Raw genomic sequence first — 26,903 nt, forward strand, 5'->3', positions numbered from 1 at the left:
AAGAAATGTTTTCCATTGAGTCAGACGTTTATATATGTGAACATATTTGTGGATTTTTCAGGAAGAGATCTTTGCTTTAAGGCTGAATCTGCAAATAAAGCACTCAAATCACTAGAATAAACACTATTCATATGAAAAAAGAAACCATGTAAACTGAAATAGTTACTAAATACAGATGTGCTGTTACGTTATTCTAATTATTAGACAAGTTTTTTAGTAAATAGCTTATGTATTGCTTCTTGCTTCAAAATTTAACATTTTTAGATGGGAAAGCTACCAATTTCTAATGAAAATTCTAGACTACATTAACAGAGAATTAAATATTTATTATGATTTTTTCTCCTGTGACACAAGATTGCTTATTTTCCCTAGCTCTCCAAATGACACAGTTGCGGAACCTCTTTCAGCTGGTTTCGCCTGAAAATAAAAATAAAGATTAAAGACATTAGAAACAGATATATAGTTAGCTCCGATTAACCCTTCAGCGCAGTCTTATGTAAAAAAAAACCTCCCACCTTAAGTTAAGAAACAGTGAAAAAGAAAAAAAAAAAAAGGAAACTTGAACACACTAAGACAAGTAATCTGTCTTAATGTTACCTGTGAATCGTGATATTTCCATCCTATCATGTAATAGATCTGATATGTGGCAGGTACTGAACCATCTTCATTTCTGTACATTTCTATAAAGATAAATAATGGTCAAAATCAGAGAAAACATAAAGTAGGAAAAAAAAACCTATCTGCTCAATAAAAAGTAATGTCCATCAAAGAGAGAATAGTACAAGTTACTTGTAGGATTCTGAGAATGCCTTGCATGAAACTCCTCAACACTCAGAAGCTGACAGTAAGGAACAATAGGGCTGTTTGGAAAAAGGATATGGAGCTACAGGATCTGTGTTTTGAGAGGAAGATCAGAGGTCTGAATGTTGTGAGGGCACAGGAAGTCTGAGGGTACTACAATAGGAAAAGAAAATTATTGGCCATTTTAAGGGAATCAACATGATATGCAAAAGTTCCTCGGTGAGGATCATGTGGGAAGAATGGTCAGGCCCCTTACCTCTATAAATTGCTGCAGCTGCCAGTATTGTGTCTCGATGCAGAAGGGCTTTTCTATTCCAAGAACAGTTACTTTCTCCCATACCTAAAAATACAGTACAGACAGGTTTAGACAATCCAGCCAAAACCCTGAGGCGCTCAAAATCATGGACTTAACCTACTCTAACACTTACATAAAATAACCTAAATCTGATTATGATCTCAGATTGAGTGAGGCTTCTAAAGTGATCTGAGGCAAAACTAGGTGAATCTTCTTCAAAATTAAAATAGGTGAAGAAGCAAAATTCCAGGAGGCAAACCCTTCAAGCATGCTTTATTGGCCAGCAATTGTCTAAAGTAAGCCAGGTGGGCAAAACCACAGTGAATGGCCTTCCAGGTGAGTAGCTAACAAGTGTGTTTCCATGGATGTCATTCTCATGCCACATTTAACTGCTTTTCAAAGAGGAGAGAACAGTCACATAATGCCTCACTCCTAAACTATAGAGGTAAGTCTGATCATGGAACTTGGAAGATGGTTTTAAGATTTCTTGGATGGTACCAAAGCTACTAGCTCTGTGTTTTAAGATTTGATAAGATTTTACTAATTCCAGATTAGGAAAGAATTATGTGAATTCTTTTCAGGGACATTTCTCAACGTCTTAAAATTTAATTTTATACTTCATTCCTTCAAGTTGATAAAGTCATTAAAAATTCATATTGTTTTATTTCTTTTTATTTATGCATATCCTAAAGAAAATTACTTTGAAAGCCCATGTTTTAAACTAGTCTACAAAAATTAAAAGAATTAAAAAAAAAAATCTTTCATGTTTGTTCTTTATATTAAACTTTACTTCATGATCAAAAATCAGTTTCTTAGTTTTGTTTTTCACTTTCAAAGAAGCCAATCTATTTCCCAATATCAGTGTTCACCTGTAGCTTAATAGTAATAAACTCTCAAGTTTTCAATGACCTTATTAAGCATTATCAAGTTAGCTGCCGTCACTAAAGCTTTTTTCTTCTTTCCCAAAGGGTTCCTATTATTCCCTAAAATAATGAATCTCTGATACTACTAAAGGCAGCATCCAGCATCCTGTGAGTTTAACAGCCCTAGTTCATGGAAATAACAGATACACAACTAGAACATTAATCATCATCAAGAAAAAAGGGCACCTTATTCTTGTTCTGCCACAAAATAGCTGGAGGATGGCTTTAGGCCATGGCTCTGGGTCCTCAGGTGGTCAGACTGGATGATCTCTAGTCAAGGTGGCTAGTCACTGGTCAAAGTGGTCAGAATGAATGGTGTCAAGTCTTCTAGTTCTAACACATTAGACTCGTTTCATAATCTAATTCAAAAACATCTTCCTACATAATGAATATCAATCATACTGAGTGAAGAATCATATCATATTGGACGAGTCTATCGCTGATGAAACATTTTCCTTGGGGAAGCAGTGTGATGAAGTGCTTTCATTTCTGCTCAACTTCCCATTGCTGAGGCTTTAGATACAGGCAACAACAGTGGAAAACAGAGTGAATTTTTTTAATGTAAATCCTTGCTGCACTAGAAATTCTAAAATGCCTTCTAGACAAGAGGTATTAGAATACTAAAATTAAGCATGACACTCTTTTTGAAGATCTGAGCCAGATCTTTCAGCCATATAGAAATTTAATGGCACTACTGTATATGATAGTTATTAACTTCCCTCATCAGGGAAGAACCATACTGAATTTCCCTTCTCCTTGGGGAAGCTGCGTGTTGGGGTGGAAAGAGATCATAATCAACCAGGCAGATTCCAGATCTGGTCTTATCTAACCTGGGGCAAGTAATTTACTCCCTATTAAACTCAATTTTATCATCTTCAAAATGGAACAATAATACTTCATGGTGGACCTTTACTAAAGACCACCTGGGAAACACATTCAGAGACTTCTGACTCACTCTGGGCTTTGCTCTGAGAGAAAAATCTGACCAGCAGATAATTTTTTTAGACTCTCACAGTGTTTTTAAGGTTAAGTTCAAATGCATATTAAAAAAACGTAATTTATTATTGTTAACTAGGAACAATACTGAGTATTGTCTAAAAACTACAACTTACCTTAAAACTACTGTGAAAGTCTCCAAAATTTCTCATGCATTCGTCAGCTGATATGTAACTTGTTTTGTAAAATTAGGCCAACATTCTGGACTTTTTTCTGTAAATTAATAATAATGGCAGCTTAAATGAGGCACACCACAAGCATCAAGAAAAAGGTATAACACAAAATAAAATACTTCTAAAACCAATTTGAAGTGTTTGAATTTGAAGATAACACTATTTTCCAGTCAGCAAAGGAGCAAACCTGGGAAGTCTTCCAAGACTCCTCTGTTCCCCCCATTAACTGCTATGATCATTCGTCTTTCCACCCCAGCTGCCTCTGTCCTAACTCAGGACCTTTTCACTGTGTAGTGGTTGAGATATCAGGATCTGAGTCAGGCTGCTTATCTGGGCTTAAATCCTGGTTTTATCACTTACTAAAAACATCACATTGGGCAAGTTATTTGGCCTTTCTCTGTGCCTCAGTTTCTTCATGTATAACAAGAACAACTTACATCTTAATTTCCTCATAAACTATGCCTCTTAAACAATGTTGGCAGGGTAAGCTTTCTAACACACTAATTTGATTGTCTCTCCTCAGCTCAAAATTATTCCATGACATTACAAGCACACTGGATAAAATCTAGAAGGCTCTGACTGACAACTCTGCATCAGATTGTACACAGGCAGTTTCCTGGAATGCAATGCCTCCTTCCTGACCACCCCACCCCTAACCCCGCCTGCCTTTTTTTCTCCTGATAAACTCATTTCAGCTTGGCAGCTGCCTCTTCTGCATCCCTGACTCCCTAAGCAGATTTAGTGCTTCTCCCTGCAGTTTACAAGTCAATGATCTCATTTTGCAGTAGAATGTGGATGTCTTACTCTCTATCTCTCTTTTTCTCTTCTAGACCATAAGCTCCCTGACATCAGGAACTATGTATTTTCATCACTGCATTCCTGCACGGGCTTAGTGACTGGAACATGGTAGATGCTCAAAAATACTAACTGCAGGATTACAAAAGTCAACCAGCTAATCTTTATATTAAGTTTGTTGAATAAGAATTTTGCAAGTTATCTTTAGATAATTCCTCCTAATCCTTCTATAGATAGAGATATCAAAGCAAAGCCTTTTAAAGGTAAACATTAATAGTTCCTCAAAATACATGATCTATTTAAAATCGTCAGGGGAAAGGAGGGTTATCAACTAGGAAAGGGCATGAGGGAATCTTCAGGAGGGTTGGAAAAGTTCAATACTTTGATCTGGTTAAAAATACAAGCTGTACACTTAAAATTAGTGTACTGTACTGAACATATATGCTGAACTTCAATTTTTTAAAAAATGCACACATATCAAATTAGGTTACACTAAGCAGCAGTATAGGGTTTTGGGACAAGACTGCCTGGATTTAAATCACAGCTCCGGCATTTACTGTGACATTGAATGTCTCAATGCCTCAATTTGCTCATCTGTAAAATTAGGATATTAGGAAACCTCACTGAATTGTACTTAGCACAAAGTACTGTATTTTTAAATCAGTGGGCAGTAACTTTTCCAACTGACAGGAAAATTTCTGATCTCTTTCTCTCTTCCTTCTTGAAATAAATCATGAGCACAGCATTTATTACAAAGAAAACAAAAATAAATGCCGTATTTTTTTATTTTATTTTATTTTTTTTATTTTTTTTACCACCAGAGACTCATTCATCAGCCCACTACCATCTCCAAGACCAGGGATAAGGGGATCCATGATCACGTCAGGGAAGCTAAATGCTAAGGGTGGTGGGAAGTGGGTTATGGTGATTTATTATTGGTCCTTTGTCATTCTGAGTATGCATGCAAGAATTGCCAATCCCTGGATTAAATTAAAATAAATGGAAAGAGACTACAATTGTAAGTTTTCAGATACACATCTTTCCGTTTTAAAGTTGACAGAATCTTCATACTCAGAAAGGCTGAATAATGGGTAAAATGGACCTTGTTAAAAATGAACAACCTACAAGATGCCACATGGTTAGTTAAGAGAGCACCAGACCAGGAGACAAGAAGTCATGTTCATTCATTAAAACTATCTGTCCATTTGTATAATAAAGAACAAACCTCACCCCTCTCTCTCTAGCTAAGCCAACTTGGCAGGTGAAATCACTGCCCTCTCCCCTTCGTGGGATCAGACACCCAGGGGAGTGAATCTCCCTGGCAATGTGAAATATGACTCCGGGGAAGGAATGTAGACCCGGCATCGTGGGATGGAGAACATCTTCTTGACCAAGAGGGGGATGTGAAAGGAAACGAAATAAGCTACAGGGGCAGAAAGATTCTAAAAGGAGCCAAGAGGTCACTCTGGTGGGCACTCTTACATACCATACAGACAACCCTTTTTAGGTTCTAGTGAGTTGGAGTAGCTAGCAGTAAATACCTGAAACTATCAAACTACAACCCAGAACCCATGAATCTTGAAAATGATTGTATAAAAATGTAGCTTATGAGGGGTGACAATGTGATTGGGAAAACCATATGGCCCACACTCCCCTTTGTCTAGTTTATGGATGGATGAGTAGAAAAATGGGGGAACGAAACAAACAAACAAACAAAGGCACCCAGTGTTCTTTTTTACTTTAATTGCTCTTTTTCACTTTAATTATTATTCTTGTTATTTTTGTTTTGTATGACTGCATGGTATGTGAATATATCTCAATAAAATGAATTAAAAAAAAAAAAAAAAGAACAAGCCTCACAAAATCAGTTGGTGTAAGTTGAGGTTCTCCTTTGAGAAAATCACTTCTCCAGAAGGCCTCTCAAGTGGTAGATGTTTATTTTTGCATAACTCACCTCTCTGAGTTGAGAAGTTGAGAAGTAGGGTTTGTGTTCTTGATGCTCGTTAAAGCCTCTTACAGAACATTACTTCCCTACCCTATCAAAAAATCTTGTTCTGCTGAGACCTATACCTTTTGCCTATAACCCTCTTCCATTCCTTGTCAGACATCAGATTCCCAGTCATACCCCTCATTCATGGAAGGGATTGATACCTGGCTTAGTTTTCCTCTGTACCCCAAGTTCTGTCACCACCATGGGTGAGTTCCACATTAATAACCAAATCCCATGGCCTCTGAGATTTTTTAATCTTCTCACCTATGAGCCATCATTCCACCTGTCACTATATCTGTGGCATGGCTTGGACTTAGCTGTCACTTGTCATTTCTTTACTTCCGAGAGCATCAATTCAAACATCCCACTTTCTGACCACAACCTCCTATCTTTCCAGCACATTCAGGTACTGCTACCATGACGTTCTGTGACCTCTGTGGGATGACCGATACATAGCTCCTCTACTTTCTCCCAATCAATCCATCAGCTCACTACACTCCACCCCCACTGCATTTCCTCCCTCTTTTGACCTAGACTCTTTGGTCTATTATTTCAATGACACTCTTGGAATTATTTTTTTGTCCTTGTTTTTTTTGTCACTCTCAACCCAACCTAACCCACCCAAGTATCTGCTTTTTTGTGCCTGGTCCTGAACTGCCAACTGTACCCTTCCAATTCTTTAATGTTTCCCTGGTCAATTCACCTTCCCACTCTCTACAATGACTATTTCAAATTGTCCCCACTCGGTTCTCAAACCTTTGACCCTTTCACTCTTGGCATATGACCTTATTTCCTGCTTGACAAAGAAAAATAGAAGCCATTAGATGGAAATTTCTGCTATCAAACATACATATCTTTGTCCATTAGCACTATCCCTCCTCCCTTCCTTCTATAAATCTGCCCCTCCCCTTATCCAGAGTTAATCTGTCCACCCTGGCCCTTGTATCTCATTCTCTTCTACCTTCTTAGATACCTGTCATCATGAATCATCCCTTCTCCCTCTTCTAGAGTCATTTCTATGGAAGCACTTCGATTCCAAAAATTGCCAGTTAAATGAACTCAAGTCCTAAAACAGAAGGAAAAACCTCTTCCCATCTCCCATCCCCCCACCTCCCTTTCTGGCACATGTACCTTTTCCATCTCTCACCTCTCAAAGCCAAACTTCTTGTAAGAATTGTATGTATTTGTTGTCTCTGGTTCCTCATCTTCCACTTACATCCTCAATCTGCTCTAATTACTTCTACTCTCATTACTTCAACAAAAGAGCTCTTACCTTTTCAGGCCTTATCTTGCTTCACAGCAGCATTTGATACTGCTGAGTGCTCCCTTTGTTTTAAAACACCTTTTCTCTTATTTTAGGTGATACTGTTCTTTTCTGTTGTTTTTCCCTAATAGTTTGCTAGCCATTCCTTCTCTCTCTGCAGGCTTGTCCTTCCTCTACACAGCCACTATATGTTAGCTTTCTGGAGGCTCAGCACTAAGCTGCTTTCTCTTCTCACTTTATGTGCTTACTCTAAGAGACTGCTTCAAATACCACCTCTTCACAAATGACACTCATTTTTTAGCCAGGCCAGTTGCCTCTTCTGTGGCACATACCCATATATCTAACTGCCTACTTGATACTATTCTCTTAAAAATTTCAAAAGCACTTCAAACCCAACAGAACCAAATCTGAACTCAAATCTATCCCTGCCCATACCTAGCCTTCTTTTACCATTTCTTATATCACTGAAGGGCACCACCATCTATCTGGTTTTGTGAGGTAGAAATACAGCAGTTATGCTTGAAATTGAAATGTCTCTCTCCTTCGTCTGCTCACATCCAACCCATCTGCAAAGTCTGTTAAATACTTCCTAGATATCTCTGGAACCCATTCATTTTTCTCCATCTCTTTCGGCCCTACCTCAGTCCAAACCAACAGCATCTCCCAGAGGGTTTTACTAAGTCTCCCTATCTAATTTCTCTGCCAATCCATTCTCTACAAATTATGAATCTGGTATTGTGACCTCCCTCTCCTCCCCCATTAAAATACCTAGATGGATGTCTTAAGATAAAGACAAACAATCTTAAGGTCTATGAGGCCCTGCTGCAGGATCTCTGGCCCCCATTTACCCACCAATTTCATCCCTTAACTCCCTTCTCTTGTTCCCTGTACTCTAGCCACAATGCCCTCTGTCAGTTCTTGCTATGTTGTTTCCTACAACAGGGTCTTTGCATATGCTAGTCTCCTTGCCTGTCATCACTTCCCTTCCCTCTTCACCTAGTTAGTTCCTCCTCACTTAGTCAGAGCACAGCTCCACCACCACTCCCTTGGAGAAGAATTCTTTGACCTTCTCATACCAGGACCTGTCTCCCTGACAATATTCCAATACTAAACCAATCCAACTCTGGGCTTTCTTATGCCTGGACGTGGCTGCCAACTGTAGCTGGAAAAAGACACAGATGTGCTCTACCAGTTCCAAATGCACTCTTCAAGAAAGCCCTGCCATCCTTTTCTAGGCAGTCATAGCATTTAGTACTTCATAGCCCTTACCACAATTCTAATTTAACATTTGTTTGTGACAGTTGCCTAGTGCCTGCCTCTCCCGTTTCCTATTATAAGTTCCATGAAGACAGAATGCTTTTTTCTCACCCTAGCGCTTAGCTTGAGTGTCTGCCACAGAATTGGCTCTCAAAATACGATTCTCAAATGGAGCCCAAACATTTTTAAAGGAAAGTGCTTTACCTTGTAAATCTTCCATCAATTCAAACATGCCAGGATAGTTAACTTGAATTTCATCAGTATCCTATTTAAAAAGAAAGAGGAATATTCATTTGACATTCATCATAAAAAAATCCAGATTTGAAAGAGGGTCACAGAGATGCCTCAGTCCAATCTGTCACAATAAGCAAGAATCTTCTTTACAATATTCTGCACAGATGTCATCCGGCTTATGCTTGATTTATGAAGATTTCAAATTGTTGAATAAATATTACTCATACTGAGAAAAATCTTCCTAAAACTCCACTGGTACAAGTGCTTTCTTCAGGAACTACACAGAACAAGTCTATTCTGTACTCTACAAACCACCAACCTCTTCTCCATGTCTTTGAAAGCTCTTCTAGGACACCATCCTAGTTCCCCTTAGTCTTCCAGACAAAATTTATAGATCCTTACACATTCTGACTACAGTTCTGTGGACACAGTTCAATATCAATTTCTCTCAAAACAGGGCACCCCAAATCCAGCTAAATATCCTAGAGACAACTTATTCTTTAGAGATAGATTGGGACTATCTCCCAAGATTTTTTCATTCTACCTCTAGTAAAGTGGCCAATACCTCACTAGCTTATTTAGGAGATGGGCTCACTGCTGGCACATAAGGAGTTTATCAAATGAATGACTGTGCAATGACACAATGACACCACCCCCACCCCTTTCTTTTTGAGGCTTGATGCAAGAGTTTAGTATTGTATTGGTGCAGGTGGCAGAAACAACTGATGCTCCCCAAAATCCATGTGCCAGAAAAAAAAGGGCAAGGCAGTAAAGACCTGGTGAGCCTTTCCAAGCCTTCTTGTCTGCTGTGGCGCCCCTAGAGGACACAAGTACCAGATGGCACAGCTACAGGATGGAGACAAGCAGTCTAATCACCATGGGACTATGGTGTGAGTGGTAAAATTTTATTGTGTTAAGCACTAAGATTTAGGAGTCTGCCTGTATTGGGAACTAGCATTAATTACCCTAAATACAGGACACTTACTTTTCTTTTTTCAAGTTTGCTATCAAAATGCTGCATGGACCTCAATTAAATTGCATTTTGTTTGTATGCACAACCACTTCTGAACTGTCTAGATCTTTTTGCATTCCACAGCTTTATCTAATTGTTCACTATTCCTCCCAATTTTGGACTTTAATGTTGCACAGAATCAAGTACAAAGCCCAAAAGAACACTTATCAAAAACATTCATTCTCACTCATAATTAAAGGAATGCAAAGCAAAATGACCATATATATACATATATACATATATATATATATATTTTAACCTCAGATATGCAAAATAAAGTAGCATAACACCATTTTTTAACAATCAGGTTGGCAGAAACAAAAACATTTGGTAAAATCCCCTGGGTTGTCTGAGCCTGTACAAACAGGTACTCATATACACTACTGATGGGCCATGTAAATTAATGCTGCCTTTTGGAGACTAATTTATATCAAATCATATATCAAAATTTGAAATGCATAAATTCTTTGACCCAGCAATTCCACTGCTATAAGTTTACCTGATAGATGTGCCAATATCGTGTGAAAGGAAATTCACTACAGCATTCTTGGAATGATTAAAAAAAAACAGAAACAAACCCAAACTGGAACAATTTAATGTCTGTCAAAAAAAGACAGGTTAAGTAAATTAAAGTATATGTATTCAGTGAAATACTATGTATCCATTTCTAATGTAAGGAAAATGTTCAGAGATAGATTGTGGTGATGAACGCACAACTATGTTATCATACTGTGGACAGTTGATTGTATACCATGGATGATTGTATGGTGTCTGTATGGTATGTATTTCAATAAAGCTGAATTTAATAAAAAAAAAAAAGCAAAAGAAAAAATATAATTAAAATAATAGAGTTAAAAAGTCAAAAAAAAAAAAAAGAATGCAGTAGGTATATGTCTATAGGGAGAGTTCTCTAGGTATATGTCTATAGGGGGAGCTCTCCAAGATTTGTCATTGACTAGAAATAAAAAAAATAAAAAAAATAAAAAAAATAAAAGCAAAACAGTAGTGTGTATAGTATTGTATGCATGGGTTTAAAGAACATAATTATATTTGGGTCTACGAAGAAAAAATTGTTTGAAAGGAAACATAAGAGAGTTAATAAAGATCATCTCTGGGGAGAGGGGCAGGGTGTTAGAAATCAGGAGGAGACTTCTTTTCATTTCAGACCTTGCTCCCTCTATTTCTCTCATTCTCTTTACAAATACTTTTCTTCCCGTTCTCTCTCTTTCTGTCTTTCTAACACATGCATGGATCAGGTTGTGTGTATGTGCTTTTGAATAAGCTCATCTCTGGGTGGGAGGGAAAAAGGGCAAAAAAGAGAAAGATCATGACCATTTCATGTACATATTTTTCTACATTAAGAAACTATTTTAAAAAAAGACTCTGGAGGTGGGGCAAGATGGCAGACTGGTGAGCTGTATGTTTTAGTTACTTCTCCAGGAAAGTAGGTAGAAACCCAGGAACTGCGTGGACTGGACACCACAGAGCAATCTGACTTTGGGCATACTTCATACAACACTCATGAAAACGTTGAACTGCTGAGATCAGCGAAATCTGTAAGTTTTTGTCGCCAGGGGACCCGAACCCCTCCCTGCCAGGCTCAGTCCCGTGGGAGGAGGGGCTGTCAGCTCCGGGAAAGAAAAGGGAGAACTGCAGTGGCAGCCCTTATTGGAAACCCATTCTACTGATCCAAACTCCAACCATAGATAGACTGAGACCAGACACCAGAGAATCTGAGAGCAGCCAGCCCAGCAGAGAGGAAACAGGCATAGAAAAAAACAGCATGAAAAACTCAAAATTAAAAGCGGAGGATTTTTGGAGTTCTGGTGAACATCGAAAGGGGAAGGGCAGAGCTCAGGCCCTGAGGCTCATATGCAAATCCCGAAGAAAAGCTGATCTCTCTGCCCTGTGGACCTTTCCTTAATGGCCCTAATTGCTTTGTCTCTTAGCATTTCAATAACCCATTAGATCTCTGAGGAGGGCCCATTTTTTTTTTTTTTTAATTCTTTTTTCTTTTTCTAAAACAATTACTCTAAGAAGCCCAATACAGAAAGCTTCAAAGACTTGCAATTTGGGCAGGTCAAGACAAGAGCAGAACTAAGAGAGCTCTGAGACAAAAGGCAATAATCCAGTGGCTGAGAAAATTCACTAACCACCACAACTTCCCAAGAAAATCAGGGTGTCTGCTCACAGCCATCATCCTGGTGGACAGGAAACACTCCTGCCCATCGCCAGCCCCATAGCCCAGAGCTGCCCCAGACAACCCAGGGTGACTGAAGTGCTTCAAATAACAGGCACACACCACAAAACTGGGCGTGGACATTAGCCTTCCCTGCAACCTCAGCTGATTATCCCATAGGTGGGAAGGTGGAACAGTGTGAATTAACAAAGCCCCATTCAGCCATCATTTCAGCAGACTGGGAGCCTCCCTACACAGCCCAGCAGCCCAGAACCGCCCTGGTGGGACGGCACTCACCTGTGACATAGCACAGTCATCCCTCAACAGAGGACCAGGGGGTGCATGGCCTGGAAGAGGGACCCACTTGCAAGTCTCAGGAGCCATACGCCAATACCAAGGACTTGTGGGTCAGTGGCAGAGACAAACTGTGGCAGGACTGAACTGAAGGATTAGACTATTGCAGCAGCTTTAAAACTCCAGGATCACCAGGGAGATTTGATTGTTAGAGCCACCCCCCCTCCCTGACTGCCCAGAAACACGCCCCATATACAGGGCGGGCAACACCAACTACACACGCAAGCTTGGTACACCAATTGGACCCCACAAGACTCACTCCCCCACTCACCACAAAGGCAAAGCAGGGGAGAACTGGCTTGTGGAGAACAGGTGGCTTGTGGACGCCACCTGCTGGTTAGTTAGAGAAAGTGCACTTCACGAAGCTGTAGATCTGATAAATTAGAGATAAGGACTTCAATTGGTCTACAAATCCTAAAAGAACCCTAACAAGTTAAGCAAATGCCAAGAGGCCAAAAACAACAGAAAATTATAAAGCATATGAAAAAACCAGACGATATGGATAACCCAAGCCCAAGCACCCAAATCAAAAGATCAGAGGAGACACAGCACCTAGAGCAGCTAGTCAAAGAACTAAAGATGAACAATGAGACCATAGTACAGGATACAAAGGGGCATAAAGAAGACATTGTAAGACTAAATAAAAAAATAGATGATCTTATGGAAATAAAAGAAACTGTTGACCAAATTAAAAAGATTCTGGACACTCATAGTACAAGACTAGAGGAAGTTGAACAACGAATCAGTGACCTGGAAGATGACAGAATGGAAAATGAAAGGATAAAAGAAAGAATGGGGAAAAAAATTGAAAAAATCGAAACGGACCTCAGGGATATGATAGATAATATAAAACGTCCGAATATAAGACTCATTGGTCTTCCAGAAGGGGAAGAAAAGGGTGAAGGTCTAGGAAGAGTATTCAAAGAAATTGTTGGGGAAAACTTCCCAAATCTTCTAAACAACATAAATACACAAATCATAAATGCTCAGCGAACTCCAAACAGAATAAATCCAAATAAACCCACTCCGAGACATATTCTGATCACACTGTCATACACGGAAGAGAAGGAGCAAGTTCTGAAAGCAGCAAGAGAAAAGCAATTCACTACATACAAAGGAAACAGCATAAGACTAAGTAGTGACTACTCAGCAGCCACCATGGAGGCGAGAAGGCAGTGGCACGATATAGTTAAAATTCTGAGTGAGAAAAATTTCCAACCAAGGATACTTTATCCAGCAAAGCTCTCCTTCAAATTTGAGGGAGAGCTTAAATTTTTACACAGACAGACAAATGCTGAGAGAATTTGCTAACAAGAGACCTGCCCTACTGGAGATACTAAAGGAAGCCCTACAGACAGAGAAACAAAGAAAGGACAGAGAGACTTGGAGAAAGGTTCAATACTAAAGAGATTTGGTATGGGTACAATAAAGGATATTAATAGAGAGAGGGGAAAAATATATATGACAAACATAAACCAAAGGAAGATGGCTGATTCAAGAAATGCCTTCATGGTTATAACGTTGAATGTAAATGGATTAAACTCCCCAATTAAAAGATATAGATTCGCAGAATGGATCAAAAAAAAATGAACCATCAATATGTTGCATACAAGAGATTCATCTTAGACACAGGGACACAAAGAAACTGAAAGTGAAAGGATGGAAAAAAATATTTCATGCAAGCTACAGCCAAAAGAAAGCAGGTGTAGCAATATTAATCTCAGATAAAATAGACTTTAAATGCAGGGATGTTTTGAGAGACAAAGAAGGCCACTATATACTAATAAAAGGGGCAATTCAACAAGAAGAAATAACAATCATAAATGTCTATGTACCCAATCAAGGTGCCACAAAATACATGCGAGAAACACTGGCAAAACTAAAGGAAGCAATTGATGTTTCCACAATAATTGTGGGAGACTTCAACACATCACTCTCTCCTATAGATAGATCAACCAGACAGAAGACCAATAAGGAAATTGAAAACCTAAACAATCTGATAAATGAATTAGATTTAACAGACATATACAGGACATTACATCCCAAATCACCAGGATACACATACTTTTCTAGTGCTCACGGAACTTTCTCCAGAATAGATCATATGCTGGGACATAAAACAAGCCTCAATAAATTTAAAAAGATTGACATCATTCAAAGCACATTCTCTGACCACAATGGAATACAATTAGAAGTCAATAACCATCAGAGACTTAGAAAATTCACAAATACCTGGAGGTTAAACAACACACTCCTAAACAATCAGTGGGTTAAAGAAGAAATAGCAAGAGAAATTGCTAAATATATAGAGACGAATGAAAATGAGAACACAACATACCAAAACGTACGGTATGCAGCAAAAGCAGTACTGAGGGGGAAATTTATAGCACTAAACACATATATTAAAAAGGAAGAAAGAGCCAAAATCAAAGAACTAATGGATCAACTGAAGAAGCTAGAAAATGAACAGCAAACCAATCCTAAACCAAGTAGAAGAAAAGAAATAACAAGGATTAAAGCATAAATAAATGACATAGAGAACAAAAAAAACAATAGAGAGGATAAATATCACCAAAAGTTGGTTCTTTGAGAAGATCAACAAGATTGACAAGACCCTAGCTAGACTGACAAAATCAAAAAGAGAGAAGACCCATATAAACAAAATAATGAATGAAAAAGGTGACATAACTGCAGATCCTGAAGAAATTAAAAAAATTATAAGAGGATACTATGAACAACTGTATGGCAACAAACTGGATAATGTAGAGGAAATGGACAATTTCCTGGAAACATATGAACAACCTAGACTGACCAGAGAAGAAATAGAAGACCTCAACCAACCCATCACAAGCAAAGAGATCCAATCAGTCATCAAAAATCTTCCCACAAATAAATGCCCAGGGCCAGATGGCTTCACAGGGGAATTCTACCAAACTTTCCAGAAAGAACTGATACCAATCTTACTCAAACTCTTTCAAAACATTGAAGAAAATGGAACACTACCTAACTCATTTTATGAAGCTAACATCAATCTAATACCAAAACCAGGCAAAGATGCTACAAAAAAGGAAAACTACCGGCCAATCTCCCTAAGGAATATAGATGCAAAAATCCTCAACAAAATACTTGCAAATCGATTCCAAAAACACATTAAAAAAAATCATCCACCATGACCAAGTGGGGTTCATTCCAGGCATGCAAGGATGGTTCAACATAAGAAAATCAATCAATGTATTACAACACATTAAGAATTCGAAAGGGAAAAATCAAATGATCATCTCAATAGATGCTGAAAAAAGCATTTGACAAAATCCAACATCCGTTTTTGATAAAAACACTTCAAAAGGTAGGAATTGAAGGAAACTTCCTCAACATGATAAAGAGCATATATGAAAAACCCACAGCCAGCATAGTACTCAATGGTGAGAGACTGAAAGCCTTCCCTCTAAGATCAGGAACAAGACAAGGATGCCCGCTATCACCACTGTTATTCAACATCGTGCTGGAAGTGCTAGCCAGGGCAATCCGGCAAGACAAAGAAATAAAAGGCATCCAAATTGGAAAAGAAGAAGTAAAACTGTCATTGTTTGCAGATGATATGATCTTATATCTGGAAAACCCTGAGAAATCGACGATACAGCTACTAGAGCTAATCAACAAATTTAGCAAAGTAGCGGGATACAAGATTAATGCACATAAGTCAGTAATGTTTCTATATGCTAGAAATGAACAAACTGAAGAGACACTCAAGAAAAAGATACCATTTTCAATAGCAACTAAAAAAATCAAGTACCTAGGAATAAACTTAACCAAAGATGTAAAAGACCTATACAAAGAAAACTACATAACTCTACTAAAAGAAATAGAAGGGGACCTTAAAAGATGGAAAAATATTCCATGTTCATGGATAGGAAGGCTAAATGTCATTAAGATGTCAATTCTACCCAAACTCATCTACAGATTCAATGCAATCCCAATCAAAATTCCAACAACCTACTTTGCAGACTTGGAAAAGCTAGTTATCAAATTTATTTGGAAAGGGAAGATGCCTCGAATTGCTAAAGACACTCTAAAAAAGAAAAAAGAAATGGGAGGATTTACACTCCCTGACTTTGAAGCTTATTATAAAGCCACAGTTGCCAAAACAGCATGGTACTGGCACAAAGATAGACATATAGATCAATGGAATCGAATTGAGAATTCGGAGATAGACCCTCAGATCTATGGCTGACTGATCTTTGATAAGGCCCCCAAAGTCACTGAACTGAGTCATAATGGTCTTTTCAACAAATGGGGCTGGGAGAGTTGGATATTCATATGCAAAAGAATGAAAGAGGATCACTACCTCACACCCTACACAAAAATTAACTCAAAACGGACCAAAGATCTCAATATAAAAGAAAGTACCATAAAACTCCTAGAAGATAATGTAGGAAAACATCTTCAAGACCTTGTATTAGGCGGCCACTTCCTAGACTTTACCCCCAAAGCACAAGCAACAAAAGAAAAAATAGATAAATGGGAACTCCTCAAGCTTAGAAGTTTCTGCACCTCAAAGGAATTTCTCAAAAAGGTAAAGAGGCAGCCAACTCAATGGGAAAAAATTTTTGGAAACCATGTATCTGACAAAATACTGATATCTTGCATATATAAAGAAATCTTACAACTCAATGACAATAGTACAGACAGCCCAATTATAAAATGGGCAAAAGATATGAAAAGACAGTTCTCTGAAGAGGAAATACAAATGGCCAAGAAACACATGAAAAAATGTTCAGCTTCACTAGCTATTAGAGAGATGCAAATTAAGACCACAATGAGATACCATCTAACACCGGTTAGAATGGCTGCCATTAAACAAACAGGAAACTACAAATGCTGGAGGGGATGTGGAGAAATTGGAACTCTTATTCATTGTTGGTGGGACTGTATAATGGTTCAGCCACTCTGGAAGTCAGTCTGACAGTTCCTTAGAAAACTAGATATAGAGTTACCATTCGATCCAGCGATTGCACTTCTCGGTATATACCCGGAAGATCGGAAAGCAGTGACACGAACAGATATCTGCATGCAATGTTCATAGCAGCATTATTCACAATTGCCAAGAGATGGAAACAACCCAAATGTCCTTCAGCAGATGAGTGGATAAATAAAATGTGGTATATACACACGATGGAATACTACACGGCAGTAAGAAGGAATGATGTTGTGAAATATATGACAACATAGATGAACCTTGAAGACATAATGCTGAGCGAAATAAGCCAGGCACAAAAAGAGAAATATTATGTGCTACCACTAATGTGAACTTTGGAAAATGTAAAACAAATGGTTTATAATGTAGAATGTAGGGGAACTAGCAATAGAGAGCAATTAAGGAAGGGGGAACAATAATCCAAGAAGAACAGATAAGCTATTTAACGTTCTGGGGATGCCCAGGAATGACTATGGTCTGTTAATTTCTGATGGATATAGTAGGAACAAGTTCACAGAAATGTTGCTATATTAGGTAACTTTCTTGGGGCAAAGTAGGAACATGTTGGAAGTAAAGCAGTTATCTTAGGTTAGTTATCTTTTTCTTACTCCCTTCTTATGGTCTCTGAAATGTTCTTTTATTGTTTTTTTTTTTTTAATTTTTTTTTCATACAGTTGATTTAAAAAAAAAAAGACAAGGAAAAAAATATGTAGAGCCCCCTTGAGGAGCCGGTGGAGAATGCGGGGGTTTGGCCTACCCCACCTCGATGCTTGCTGGCATGACCACAGACATAGGGGACTGGTGGTTTGATGGGTTGAGCCCTCTGCCATGGGTTTTACCCTTGGGAAGACGGTTGCTGCGGAGGAGAGGCTAGGCCTCCCTATAATTGTGCCTAAGAGCCTCCTCCCAAATGCCTCTTTGTTGCTCAGATGTGGCCCTCTCTCTCTACCTAAGCCAACTTGAAAGGTGAAATCACTGCCCTCCCCCCTACGTGGGATCAGACACCCAGGGGAGTGAATCTCCCTGGCAACATGGAATATGACTCCCAGGGAGGAATGTAGACCTGGCATCATGGGACAGAGAACATCTTCTTGACCAAAAGGGGGATGTGAAAGGAAATGAAATAAGCTTCAGTGGCTGAGAGATTCCAAAAGGAGCCGAGAGGTCACTCTGGTGGGCACTCTTATGCACAATTTAGACAACCCTTTTTAGGTTCTAAAGAATTGGGGTAGTTGGTGGTGGATACCTGAAACTATCAAACTACAACCCAGAACCCATGAATCTCGAAGACAATTGTATAAAAATGTAACTTATGAGGGGTGACAATGGGATTGGGAAAGCCATAAGGACCACACTCCACTTTGTCTAGTTTAGGGATGGATGAGTAGAAAAATAGGGGAAGGAAACAAACAAACAAACAGACAAAGGTACCCAGTGTTCTTTTTTACTTCAATTGCTCTTTTTCACTTTAATTATTATTCTTGTTATTTTTTTGTGTGTGCTAATGAAGGTGTCAGGCATTGATTTAGGTGATGAATGTACAACTATGTAATGGTACTGTGAACAATCGAATGTACGATTTGTTTTGTACGACTGCATGGTATGTGAATATATCTCAATAAAATGAAGATAAAAAAAAAAAAGACTCTAAGGTTAAAAATAAAATTCCTTACAGACTGATTTCCAGCCATTAAGCAATGCCCTTTGAAAACAATTATTCAATGAAACCAACTAAAAGCACTATTTCCATCTCAATCAAGAGAATACCACAATAGCTTTTGTCAAAGGCCTTGTTCAAATTAAGACAGACCATATCTGCAACTTTCTCCTAATGTACTAGTCTGGCGGATCTATTCTAAAACGAAATGAGCTTCATTTATAGAGTGCCAATTAATTGAAAAAAAAATCACTAAGAGGGTCATATAAATATAAATACAACTATATTACTAATTTGACTCGATTTTACTTTAAAAGAAAAAAATCCATTGCATTATAAATGTAATATATCTAATGGCGTATACAACATAAACCTGTATAATTGATTAGATAAAAGCTTTTTTAGATGGGGATTTTAAAAAACTGAATTTGGGTACAACATTAATACAGCATTTTAGAGACAGTGTCTATGTCTCACAGGATAAATTTAATGATTTGAGGAACACATTCTTACAGATTTTTTAAATTAAATCAGAAACTCTAAAATAAACTATAAAAAAGATTCTACACCAAAATTTTTGTATTTTATTAATACTTGAGTCATTCAGCTCATTTTGGGAGAAGAATATGGAAGGTATTCTGAATCATTGGATTTCCCAATTAACAGAAATGCAGGATTTCAAATACTGTATAGATATTATCAGGTTAAACATTTTTAGTAGAAATCTTTCAAAAAAACATAACCCACTTGTTCCGGTCTGCTAATCCTGCCGTTATGCAAAATAACAGAAATGGATTGGCTTTTACAAAGGGGGTTTATTTGGTTACAAAGTTACAGTCTGAAGGCCATGAAAATGTCCAAATAAAGGCATCAACACAAATGTGAGAGCTCCACTCTCAGTTCCTGTGCATTCTTCAAAGTGTATCTCTTGGCTATAGCAATTCCTCCTGTCTGTGAACTCTTTTATAGGACTCCAGTGATTCAATTAAGACCCTCCCTGAATGGGTGGGTAATACCTCCATGGAAATTATCCAATCAAAGTTCTCGCCCACAGTTGATTGAGTCACATCTCCATGAAAACACTCAATTAAAAGATTCCAACCGAATCAACACTAATGTGTCTGTCCCCACAAGACTGAATCAAAGAACATGGCATTTGGGGGGACAGAATACATCCAAACCAGCACACCACTTTACAACCATAGAAAATCATGTGTGGTTAACCTAATTCAACTTTCTCTTATTGAGTCAGGATAGAAGTCTACATCATTTTCCTAATGGGAAACAAGTTTTGAGTCCCCTAATATTGTTGACTAAATGATATGACCTGGCACAAATTATTTAACATTGCCCTATGGAAGTGTGCACTACACCTCACACCACATATTTCTTGTCCCCTATAACTCCCTCCTTTACTTTTTAGTAGAGGCTTTACATTCTCAATCACAGATTTTCTTTTTTCCACCTCAACTGTAGGTTTGTAACATAGCAATATGGGAGAAAATTCTTAAGAGGGACTTTATAAGTAATCTTTTCCAGTTTATAAGAAAAATAAATATTAATATTAAAGGATTTAAATCAATTCTTCCCAATTTATTTTCAGTTATAGTCCTCTTAGGATCTGATGATGGAAACCTTTTCCCTTACATATGAATAACAAAACCAATTTTGTATACAATGTCCTGTTGTTATTGGACCCCCCACAATCTACCAATAGGCACTCTATAGGTTCGAGAATATCAGGTTAAGAATACGTGCTTTAATTCTCTTTCTCTAAGTTCAAGTTTGAAAAAAATTTCTGAAGGGTATGAACAGACCATTCAAAGAAGATGAAATACAAATTGCTAATAAACATATGAACAGATGTGTAACATAACTAGTGATCAGGAAAATAGAAACTTTTTTACTAAATTAAAACAACTGATAATAGCAAGTGTTGGTGAGATTGTGGGGAAAAGACTTCTCATACATGGTTGGTATGGGTATAAGTTTGGTATAGCTCTTCTGGGGGGTCAACCTGGCAGTATCTGGAGCAATGGTTCCCTTCAGCACAGCAATTCCATCTCAGTATTTACATGCACATGTTCATATATGTGCACTGGTGGTACCCTCTGCTAGAATACTTCTCCCCTGGGGAAGGCAGGGAAGGCCTCCTTCCCTGCATGGCTTACTCTCTTATTTCCTTGAATCTTTACTCAAATATCACCTTCTTAGCAAGGGGCTCTCTGGTCAACTGACCTAAAATTTCAAAACATTTCCCCACATACTTTTGATTCTCCTACTCTGTTCTATTTCTTGTTCTTAGCAGACAGCATTCCGTCATGTCATCTGTTTCCCCCATTTCTGTTTGACTACTGCTGTATCCATGGTACCCAGGACAGTGCCTCGCACATAGGAGTTACTCAGTAAATGTTTGTTGCAAAACTGAATAAACAAGTGAAAAAGGAACAAAAAGACGCTCACTGCAGCACTGTTTCTATTGGCAAAAAATGGGACCCAATCTAAATGTTCATTAGGGAAATAGTTAAATAAACCATACTATAAAATAATATGCATACATTAAAAATAAGAGGGCAAATATATCTGTAACGATATAGAAAGCTCTCTAAAATATACTGTTAAAGATGAAAAGTAAGTTTCAGAAATACATATATGTACATGTGTCCCTACATATATGGTATGGTAAGTGTTTCTTGTTTAAAAATACATCTGGAAGATCATACACCAAACTGATAATAATAGCTACTTCTAGGGTAGCAGTTCTTAAAATGCGGTCTGGAGACCCTGGGAGTCCCTGAGACCCTTTTTAGGGGAGGGTCCATGAGGTCAAAACTATTTTCATAATAATACTAGGATGTTATTTGCTTTTTTCACCTCTCATTCTCTTATGAGTAAACAATGGAATTTTTCTGATGCTATGTGATGTGTGTTGTTCCAATACATTGAACCAGAAGCACATATGAGAATCCAATCCTCTTGTTAAGCAATACATTCAACAAATTTGCAAATGTAAAACAATGCCATTCTTCTCTCTCAATTTTGTTTGTGTTGGAAACAGTCCTTTTTCATAAAGGTTATTTATGTTAACACAGAATAAGTTTATTATTTTTAAACAAAATAATAAATATTAAAAAATTCTGTTTTAATTTCTAATTTGGTTAATATTGATAAATATAATCACATTAAAAAAAGGCCTTTAGGTTCCTTGATAATTTTTAAGTATGTAGAGGGGTTTTTGAGACCAAAATTTTGATAACTGCTGCTCTTAGGAGAGAGCTACGATTTTCCGGATTAAGGGGAACAACACGCTTTCATTCTATCTGTATAGTTTGATGTTTACAACCAAAATATATCTTATAAGTATATATAAAATATCTGAAATACATTATTTAAGTATTAATTGTATAATTAAAATTATGTTTTAAAAAATACATCGCTCTTGATTTACAATTGCCTTGCTAACAGTGTTTGTGTAAATTCAAAGCAGAAAACTCATGTGAAGCTGAGTTTCCCGACTTCCCACTTCACAACAACACCATCTCAATATGTGGTTTCTATTTGATTTAGGCAATTTAAAAGTTTAAAAAAAAAAAAAAAAAAAGTCAACCCTGGACATCACTGTGCAGTCTTGAAGTCTGCCTTCAGTTCCTGGTCTAGTCTTTTTTCTAGCCTCTTGTTTTCTCCCTTCCTGGAGCTCCCTTTCTAACATCACGGACCCTGCTAGTCTAGCCCCTTTGCCCTCTGTCAAAACAAGGAAGAATATAACAATCTATTTTTGATTGGTTGATTTCATGAACTATATTCACACTACATCACCACAATTTAAGCCTATCATCTCTAATTGCAATAAAAGCTTTCTTCCTTCATCAAGACATTTTTTCTAATCAGGTTTACAGATGCTTCCAGCCTGAGGGGTTTAGAAAATCATACTACGTCTACTTAACTGACCTCTGAAGACAGGTAATCAAGCCCCTTAGAATGACTTTACTACTGGAGGGAGTTGGAATGGGTACTCATCGCCTCTCCAGATGACTCCCTATCGGAAATGTAGTCTTTTCTAGGAGTAGAGGAGACCTTGCGAGGAGTAGAGGGTGGGGGAAAGAGGAAGGCAGAGGCTATTATTTATTGAGCATATACCCATGGGCTAGGCACTTCTCACCCTTTATCTTATTTAATACTAACCATCATATGAGTTGAGTAACATTTTCATTTTTAAAAGAAATGAATGTTCAGAGAGGTGAGGTAAGTTGTTCAAATTCCTCAAACTAATAAAAGGGCCAAAGTAAGGAGCCAACCTACATCTGTTGGACTTCAATGCCCTGTCCAATCCACTGTTTCCTCTGTGCTGACAGCCCAGGGGTCCTCTTTCCAGATCCCTGCAGCCATAATGCAGTATAGCATAGCACCCAGTCCTATCTTCTCTAACCTTGATCCAACTCTAGGCCTTGCAAATGTACATTCTCTCATTTCTGGCTCAAATGGCAGTTTCCATTAAAGGCTGATGGTAGAAGAAGTTCTGTAACTGCCACAGCATGTCCCTTTTTGTCTAGCATCTGGAATGCTATGAGGATTTGAAGATTCTGATGGAGTAGGCTGTCGTAGAAAATAGTATTCCTGTTAATAATTGTTTTGAGCTACTTATTCAGGTAACACTAAAAATTTTACATTCCCACCTTGTATCATTCAAGATGTTTTTATAAAAACTGAATATGATTATTGAGAGCTTTTCTTTAATAAAAAGAGAGGTTGGCACCAAAGCCTTTCCACAATAATATCCATATCTGCAGTTTTCTGTATGTAAGGTGAGAAGCAGCTATTCCTGAACTGTATAATTAAAAGGTTACTTGATTCTCTTGATACTTACCACAGTCAGTGTATTAAAGCCAGCTCTGCCAAGCAGATGTCCCAGGTCATTGACAGCAGTGAAAGGAGAAACATGTGGAGAAAACCCTCCTTCTCTTTCCATTTCTGCTAACTGTAATGAACACCGAAGTTCATACAGTGTGTCACCTCCAAACATTGCACCAATAAACACTCCATCTGGTTTTAAAACATAATGAATCTGTAACAAGACAAACAACAAAACTATTCAAAATTCCACATATAAAAATGTTATAAAGAAGGAATATTAAAAAATCAACATTTTATAACCATTCTTATTTTGGCAAATTAATAACCTGTTAATCTAATAAATAAACATCTAAGGCAACCAACTGTCTTTGCTATACAGTATAATTATGAATATAGGCCATAAATTCACTGATAATATTAATATATAATTATCTGTTACATGTTTTATAATTTTCTAAAAATAAATGTCTTATTTTTATAACTGGAAAAATATTCAAAGAAAAAATTTTTTTCAAGTGTGATAGATTGCAAAAAAATCAGTCCTTCCTGTATCTGTGCGCTTTGGAATGTCATGTTGTAACAACTCCCATAAGAGATGGAGTCTACTGCTCTTCTCCTCAAATCTGGGCTGGCTTTGTGACTTGCTTTGACCAAAAGAATACAGAGAAAGTGCCAGTGTGCCAGTTTCATAAGCCTAGACCTCAAATTGCCTGGCTCTCTTGGCATACTGCTCTCCCACCAAGTTCTGAACACGTCCGAATGAGCCTGGTAGAGGATGAGCGACGTGGAGCAGGAATCAGGTGAGGCCATCCTAGACCAGCCAGCTCTCAGCAATTTGGTAGCTGACCCCAGACACATGAGTGAATCAAGCCAGATCCAGAATTTTCTAGCTAAGGCCAGCCCAAACTGTCACCTGCAAATCATGAGATAAGTAAATAGTTGTTTTAAGCCACTAAATCAGGGTTGCTTGTTATACAGAAAAAGCTAACATATAGAAGAATCATTACGACTCACGACATTAACCTGGTAATACATTAGTTATCTTTAAGAACATGTATTTTCGTTTTAAAACAAAAACTATTTTTAATAGCTAACTTAAGCAAAACAGTGACTGGAACAAATTCCAGAATCACAAATGTTTGCTTACTGACTCTTTTAGTCTACAATCTGTAACTAGTTCTGACTCTATTCTCAACAATGAGGAAGATCACAGGAGAGGGGTGGATTCTGAAGTAAATCAGAACCCTAATCATTGCTGGCTCTTCCAATCAAAGCACCATCTTTAATTTGTGTTTAACATATTATAAAGTAATTACTAATTACTTCTAAGAGTTTCACCAACCATTATCAAAACTTTTTCATTGCCCCAAACAGAAACTCTGTACACCTTAAGCAATTACTCTCCGTTGCCCCCTCACCCCAGTCTCTGGTAACCTCTAATTGACTTTCTGTCCCTATGAATTGGCTTATTCTAGATATTTCATGTAAGTGGAATAATACAATATTTGTTCTTTTGTGTCTGGCTTATTTCATTTAGCATAATGTTTTCAAAGTTCATTCCTGTTGTAGATGTATCAGAACTTCATTCCTTTTTATGGCTGAATAATATTCCACTGTATGTATATACCACATTTTGTTTATCCATTCATCTGCTGATGGGCACTTGGGTTGTTTCAACCTTTTAACTATTGTGAATAATCCTGCTATGAACACTGGCAACAAGTATCTGTTTGAATCCCTGCTTTCAACTCTTTTGGGTTTATGATAATACGGCAATTCTATTGTTAACTTTTTGAGGAACCACCAACCTGTTGTCCACAGTGGCTACACCATTTTATACTCCCACCAGCAATGCATGGGAGTTCTAGTTTCACCACATCTTTGCCAACATTCATTTTTGGTTTTTCAACAATTGCCATCCAAGTTGGTATGAAGTGGTATCTAATTGTGGTTTTGATTTGCATTTCCCTAACAACTAATGATGTCAAGCATCATTTCATGTGCTTATTGGTCATTTGTTTATCTTCTTTGGAGAAATGTCTATTCAAGTCCTTTTCCTACTTTTTAACTAGAGTGTTTTTTTTGTTAAGTTGTAGCAGTTCTTTATATATTCTTTATCAGACAAATAACCTTTATCAGACATATGATTTGCAACTCTTTTCTCTAATTCTGTAGGTTTTTTTCATGTTCCATATAATGTCCTTTGATGCATGAAAGTTTTTAATTTTGATGAAGTACAATTTATTTTTCCTTTTGTTGCTTGTGCTTCTGTTGTCATATCTAAGAACCCCTTGCCAAATATAAGGTCATGAAGATTTTCCTGTATGTTTTCTTCTAAGAGTTTCATGGTTTTAACTCTTATGTTTAGGTCATTGATCCATTTTTATTTTATTTCTGTATATGGTATGAGATCCTTTTCTGTACATGGTGTGAGACAGAGATGCAACTTCATTCTTTTGCATGTATATATTCAGTTTTCCCAGCACCATTTGTTGAACAGGCTGTTCTTTCCTCACTGAATGGACTTGATATCCTTGTTGAAAATCAACCTGGTTTATTTCTGGAATCTCAATTGTATTCCATTGATCTACCTGTCTATCCTTATGCCACAGTGCTTTGACTACTATAGCTCTGCAGTAAGTTTTTAAATCAATCAGAAAGTGTGAGTCTTCCAATTTGTTCTTTTTAAAGATGGCTTTGGCTATTCAGGGCTCCTTGCAATTTTACATGAATTTGATTAAGGGTTTTACCATTTCTACAAAATAAGGCTGTTGGAATTTTGATAGGAATTGCATTGCATCTGTAAGATCACTTTGGGTAGTACTGACATCTTAACAATATTAAATCTTCCAATTCATGAATACAGGTTGTGTTTCTATTCATTCAAGTCTAATTTCTTTCAGCATCGTTTTGTAGTTTTCAGTGTATAAGTCTTTCACTTCCTTGGTTAAATTTATTGCTAGATATTTTATTCTTTTAGATGCTATTGTAGATGGAATTATTTTCTTAACTTCCTTTTAGGATTGTTCATTTCCCTTCAACTTAGGCAACTTCTCCTGGCACCAGTTTTCTAATCAGCAAAATGATATTTTGAAGGGTCATTTAGCATACATATAAAAAGAGCATAGTGACTGGCAAGTAATACTT

General features: G+C 37.5%; 1 protein-coding gene across 7 annotated transcripts in view; it reads right to left on the reverse strand.

The window, feature by feature from the left end:
* Positions 1-305: 305 nt before the first annotated feature.
* Positions 306-26,903, reverse strand: part of NDUFAF5 (NADH:ubiquinone oxidoreductase complex assembly factor 5) — a 53,626-nt gene continuing 27,028 nt past the window's right edge. For 4 of the 7 annotated variants that reach the window (XM_037812096.1, XM_037812098.1, XM_037812099.1 and 1 more), the window contains 5 exons: positions 23,770-23,967; positions 8,699-8,759; positions 1,058-1,141; positions 598-680; positions 306-417 (listed from right to left, as the gene is read on the reverse strand). In XM_037812096.1, the coding sequence (XP_037668024.1) occupies positions 328-417; positions 598-680; positions 1,058-1,141; positions 8,699-8,759; positions 23,770-23,967 (516 nt within the window). In that variant the 3' untranslated portion in view covers positions 306-327. The other 3 variants (XR_005213163.1, XR_005213164.1, XM_037812097.1) reach the window with 3 other exon arrangements.

The sequence above is a fragment of the Choloepus didactylus genome, chromosome 19 (assembly GCF_015220235.1).
Source record: "Choloepus didactylus isolate mChoDid1 chromosome 19, mChoDid1.pri, whole genome shotgun sequence".
NCBI lineage: Eukaryota > Metazoa > Chordata > Mammalia > Pilosa > Megalonychidae > Choloepus > Choloepus didactylus.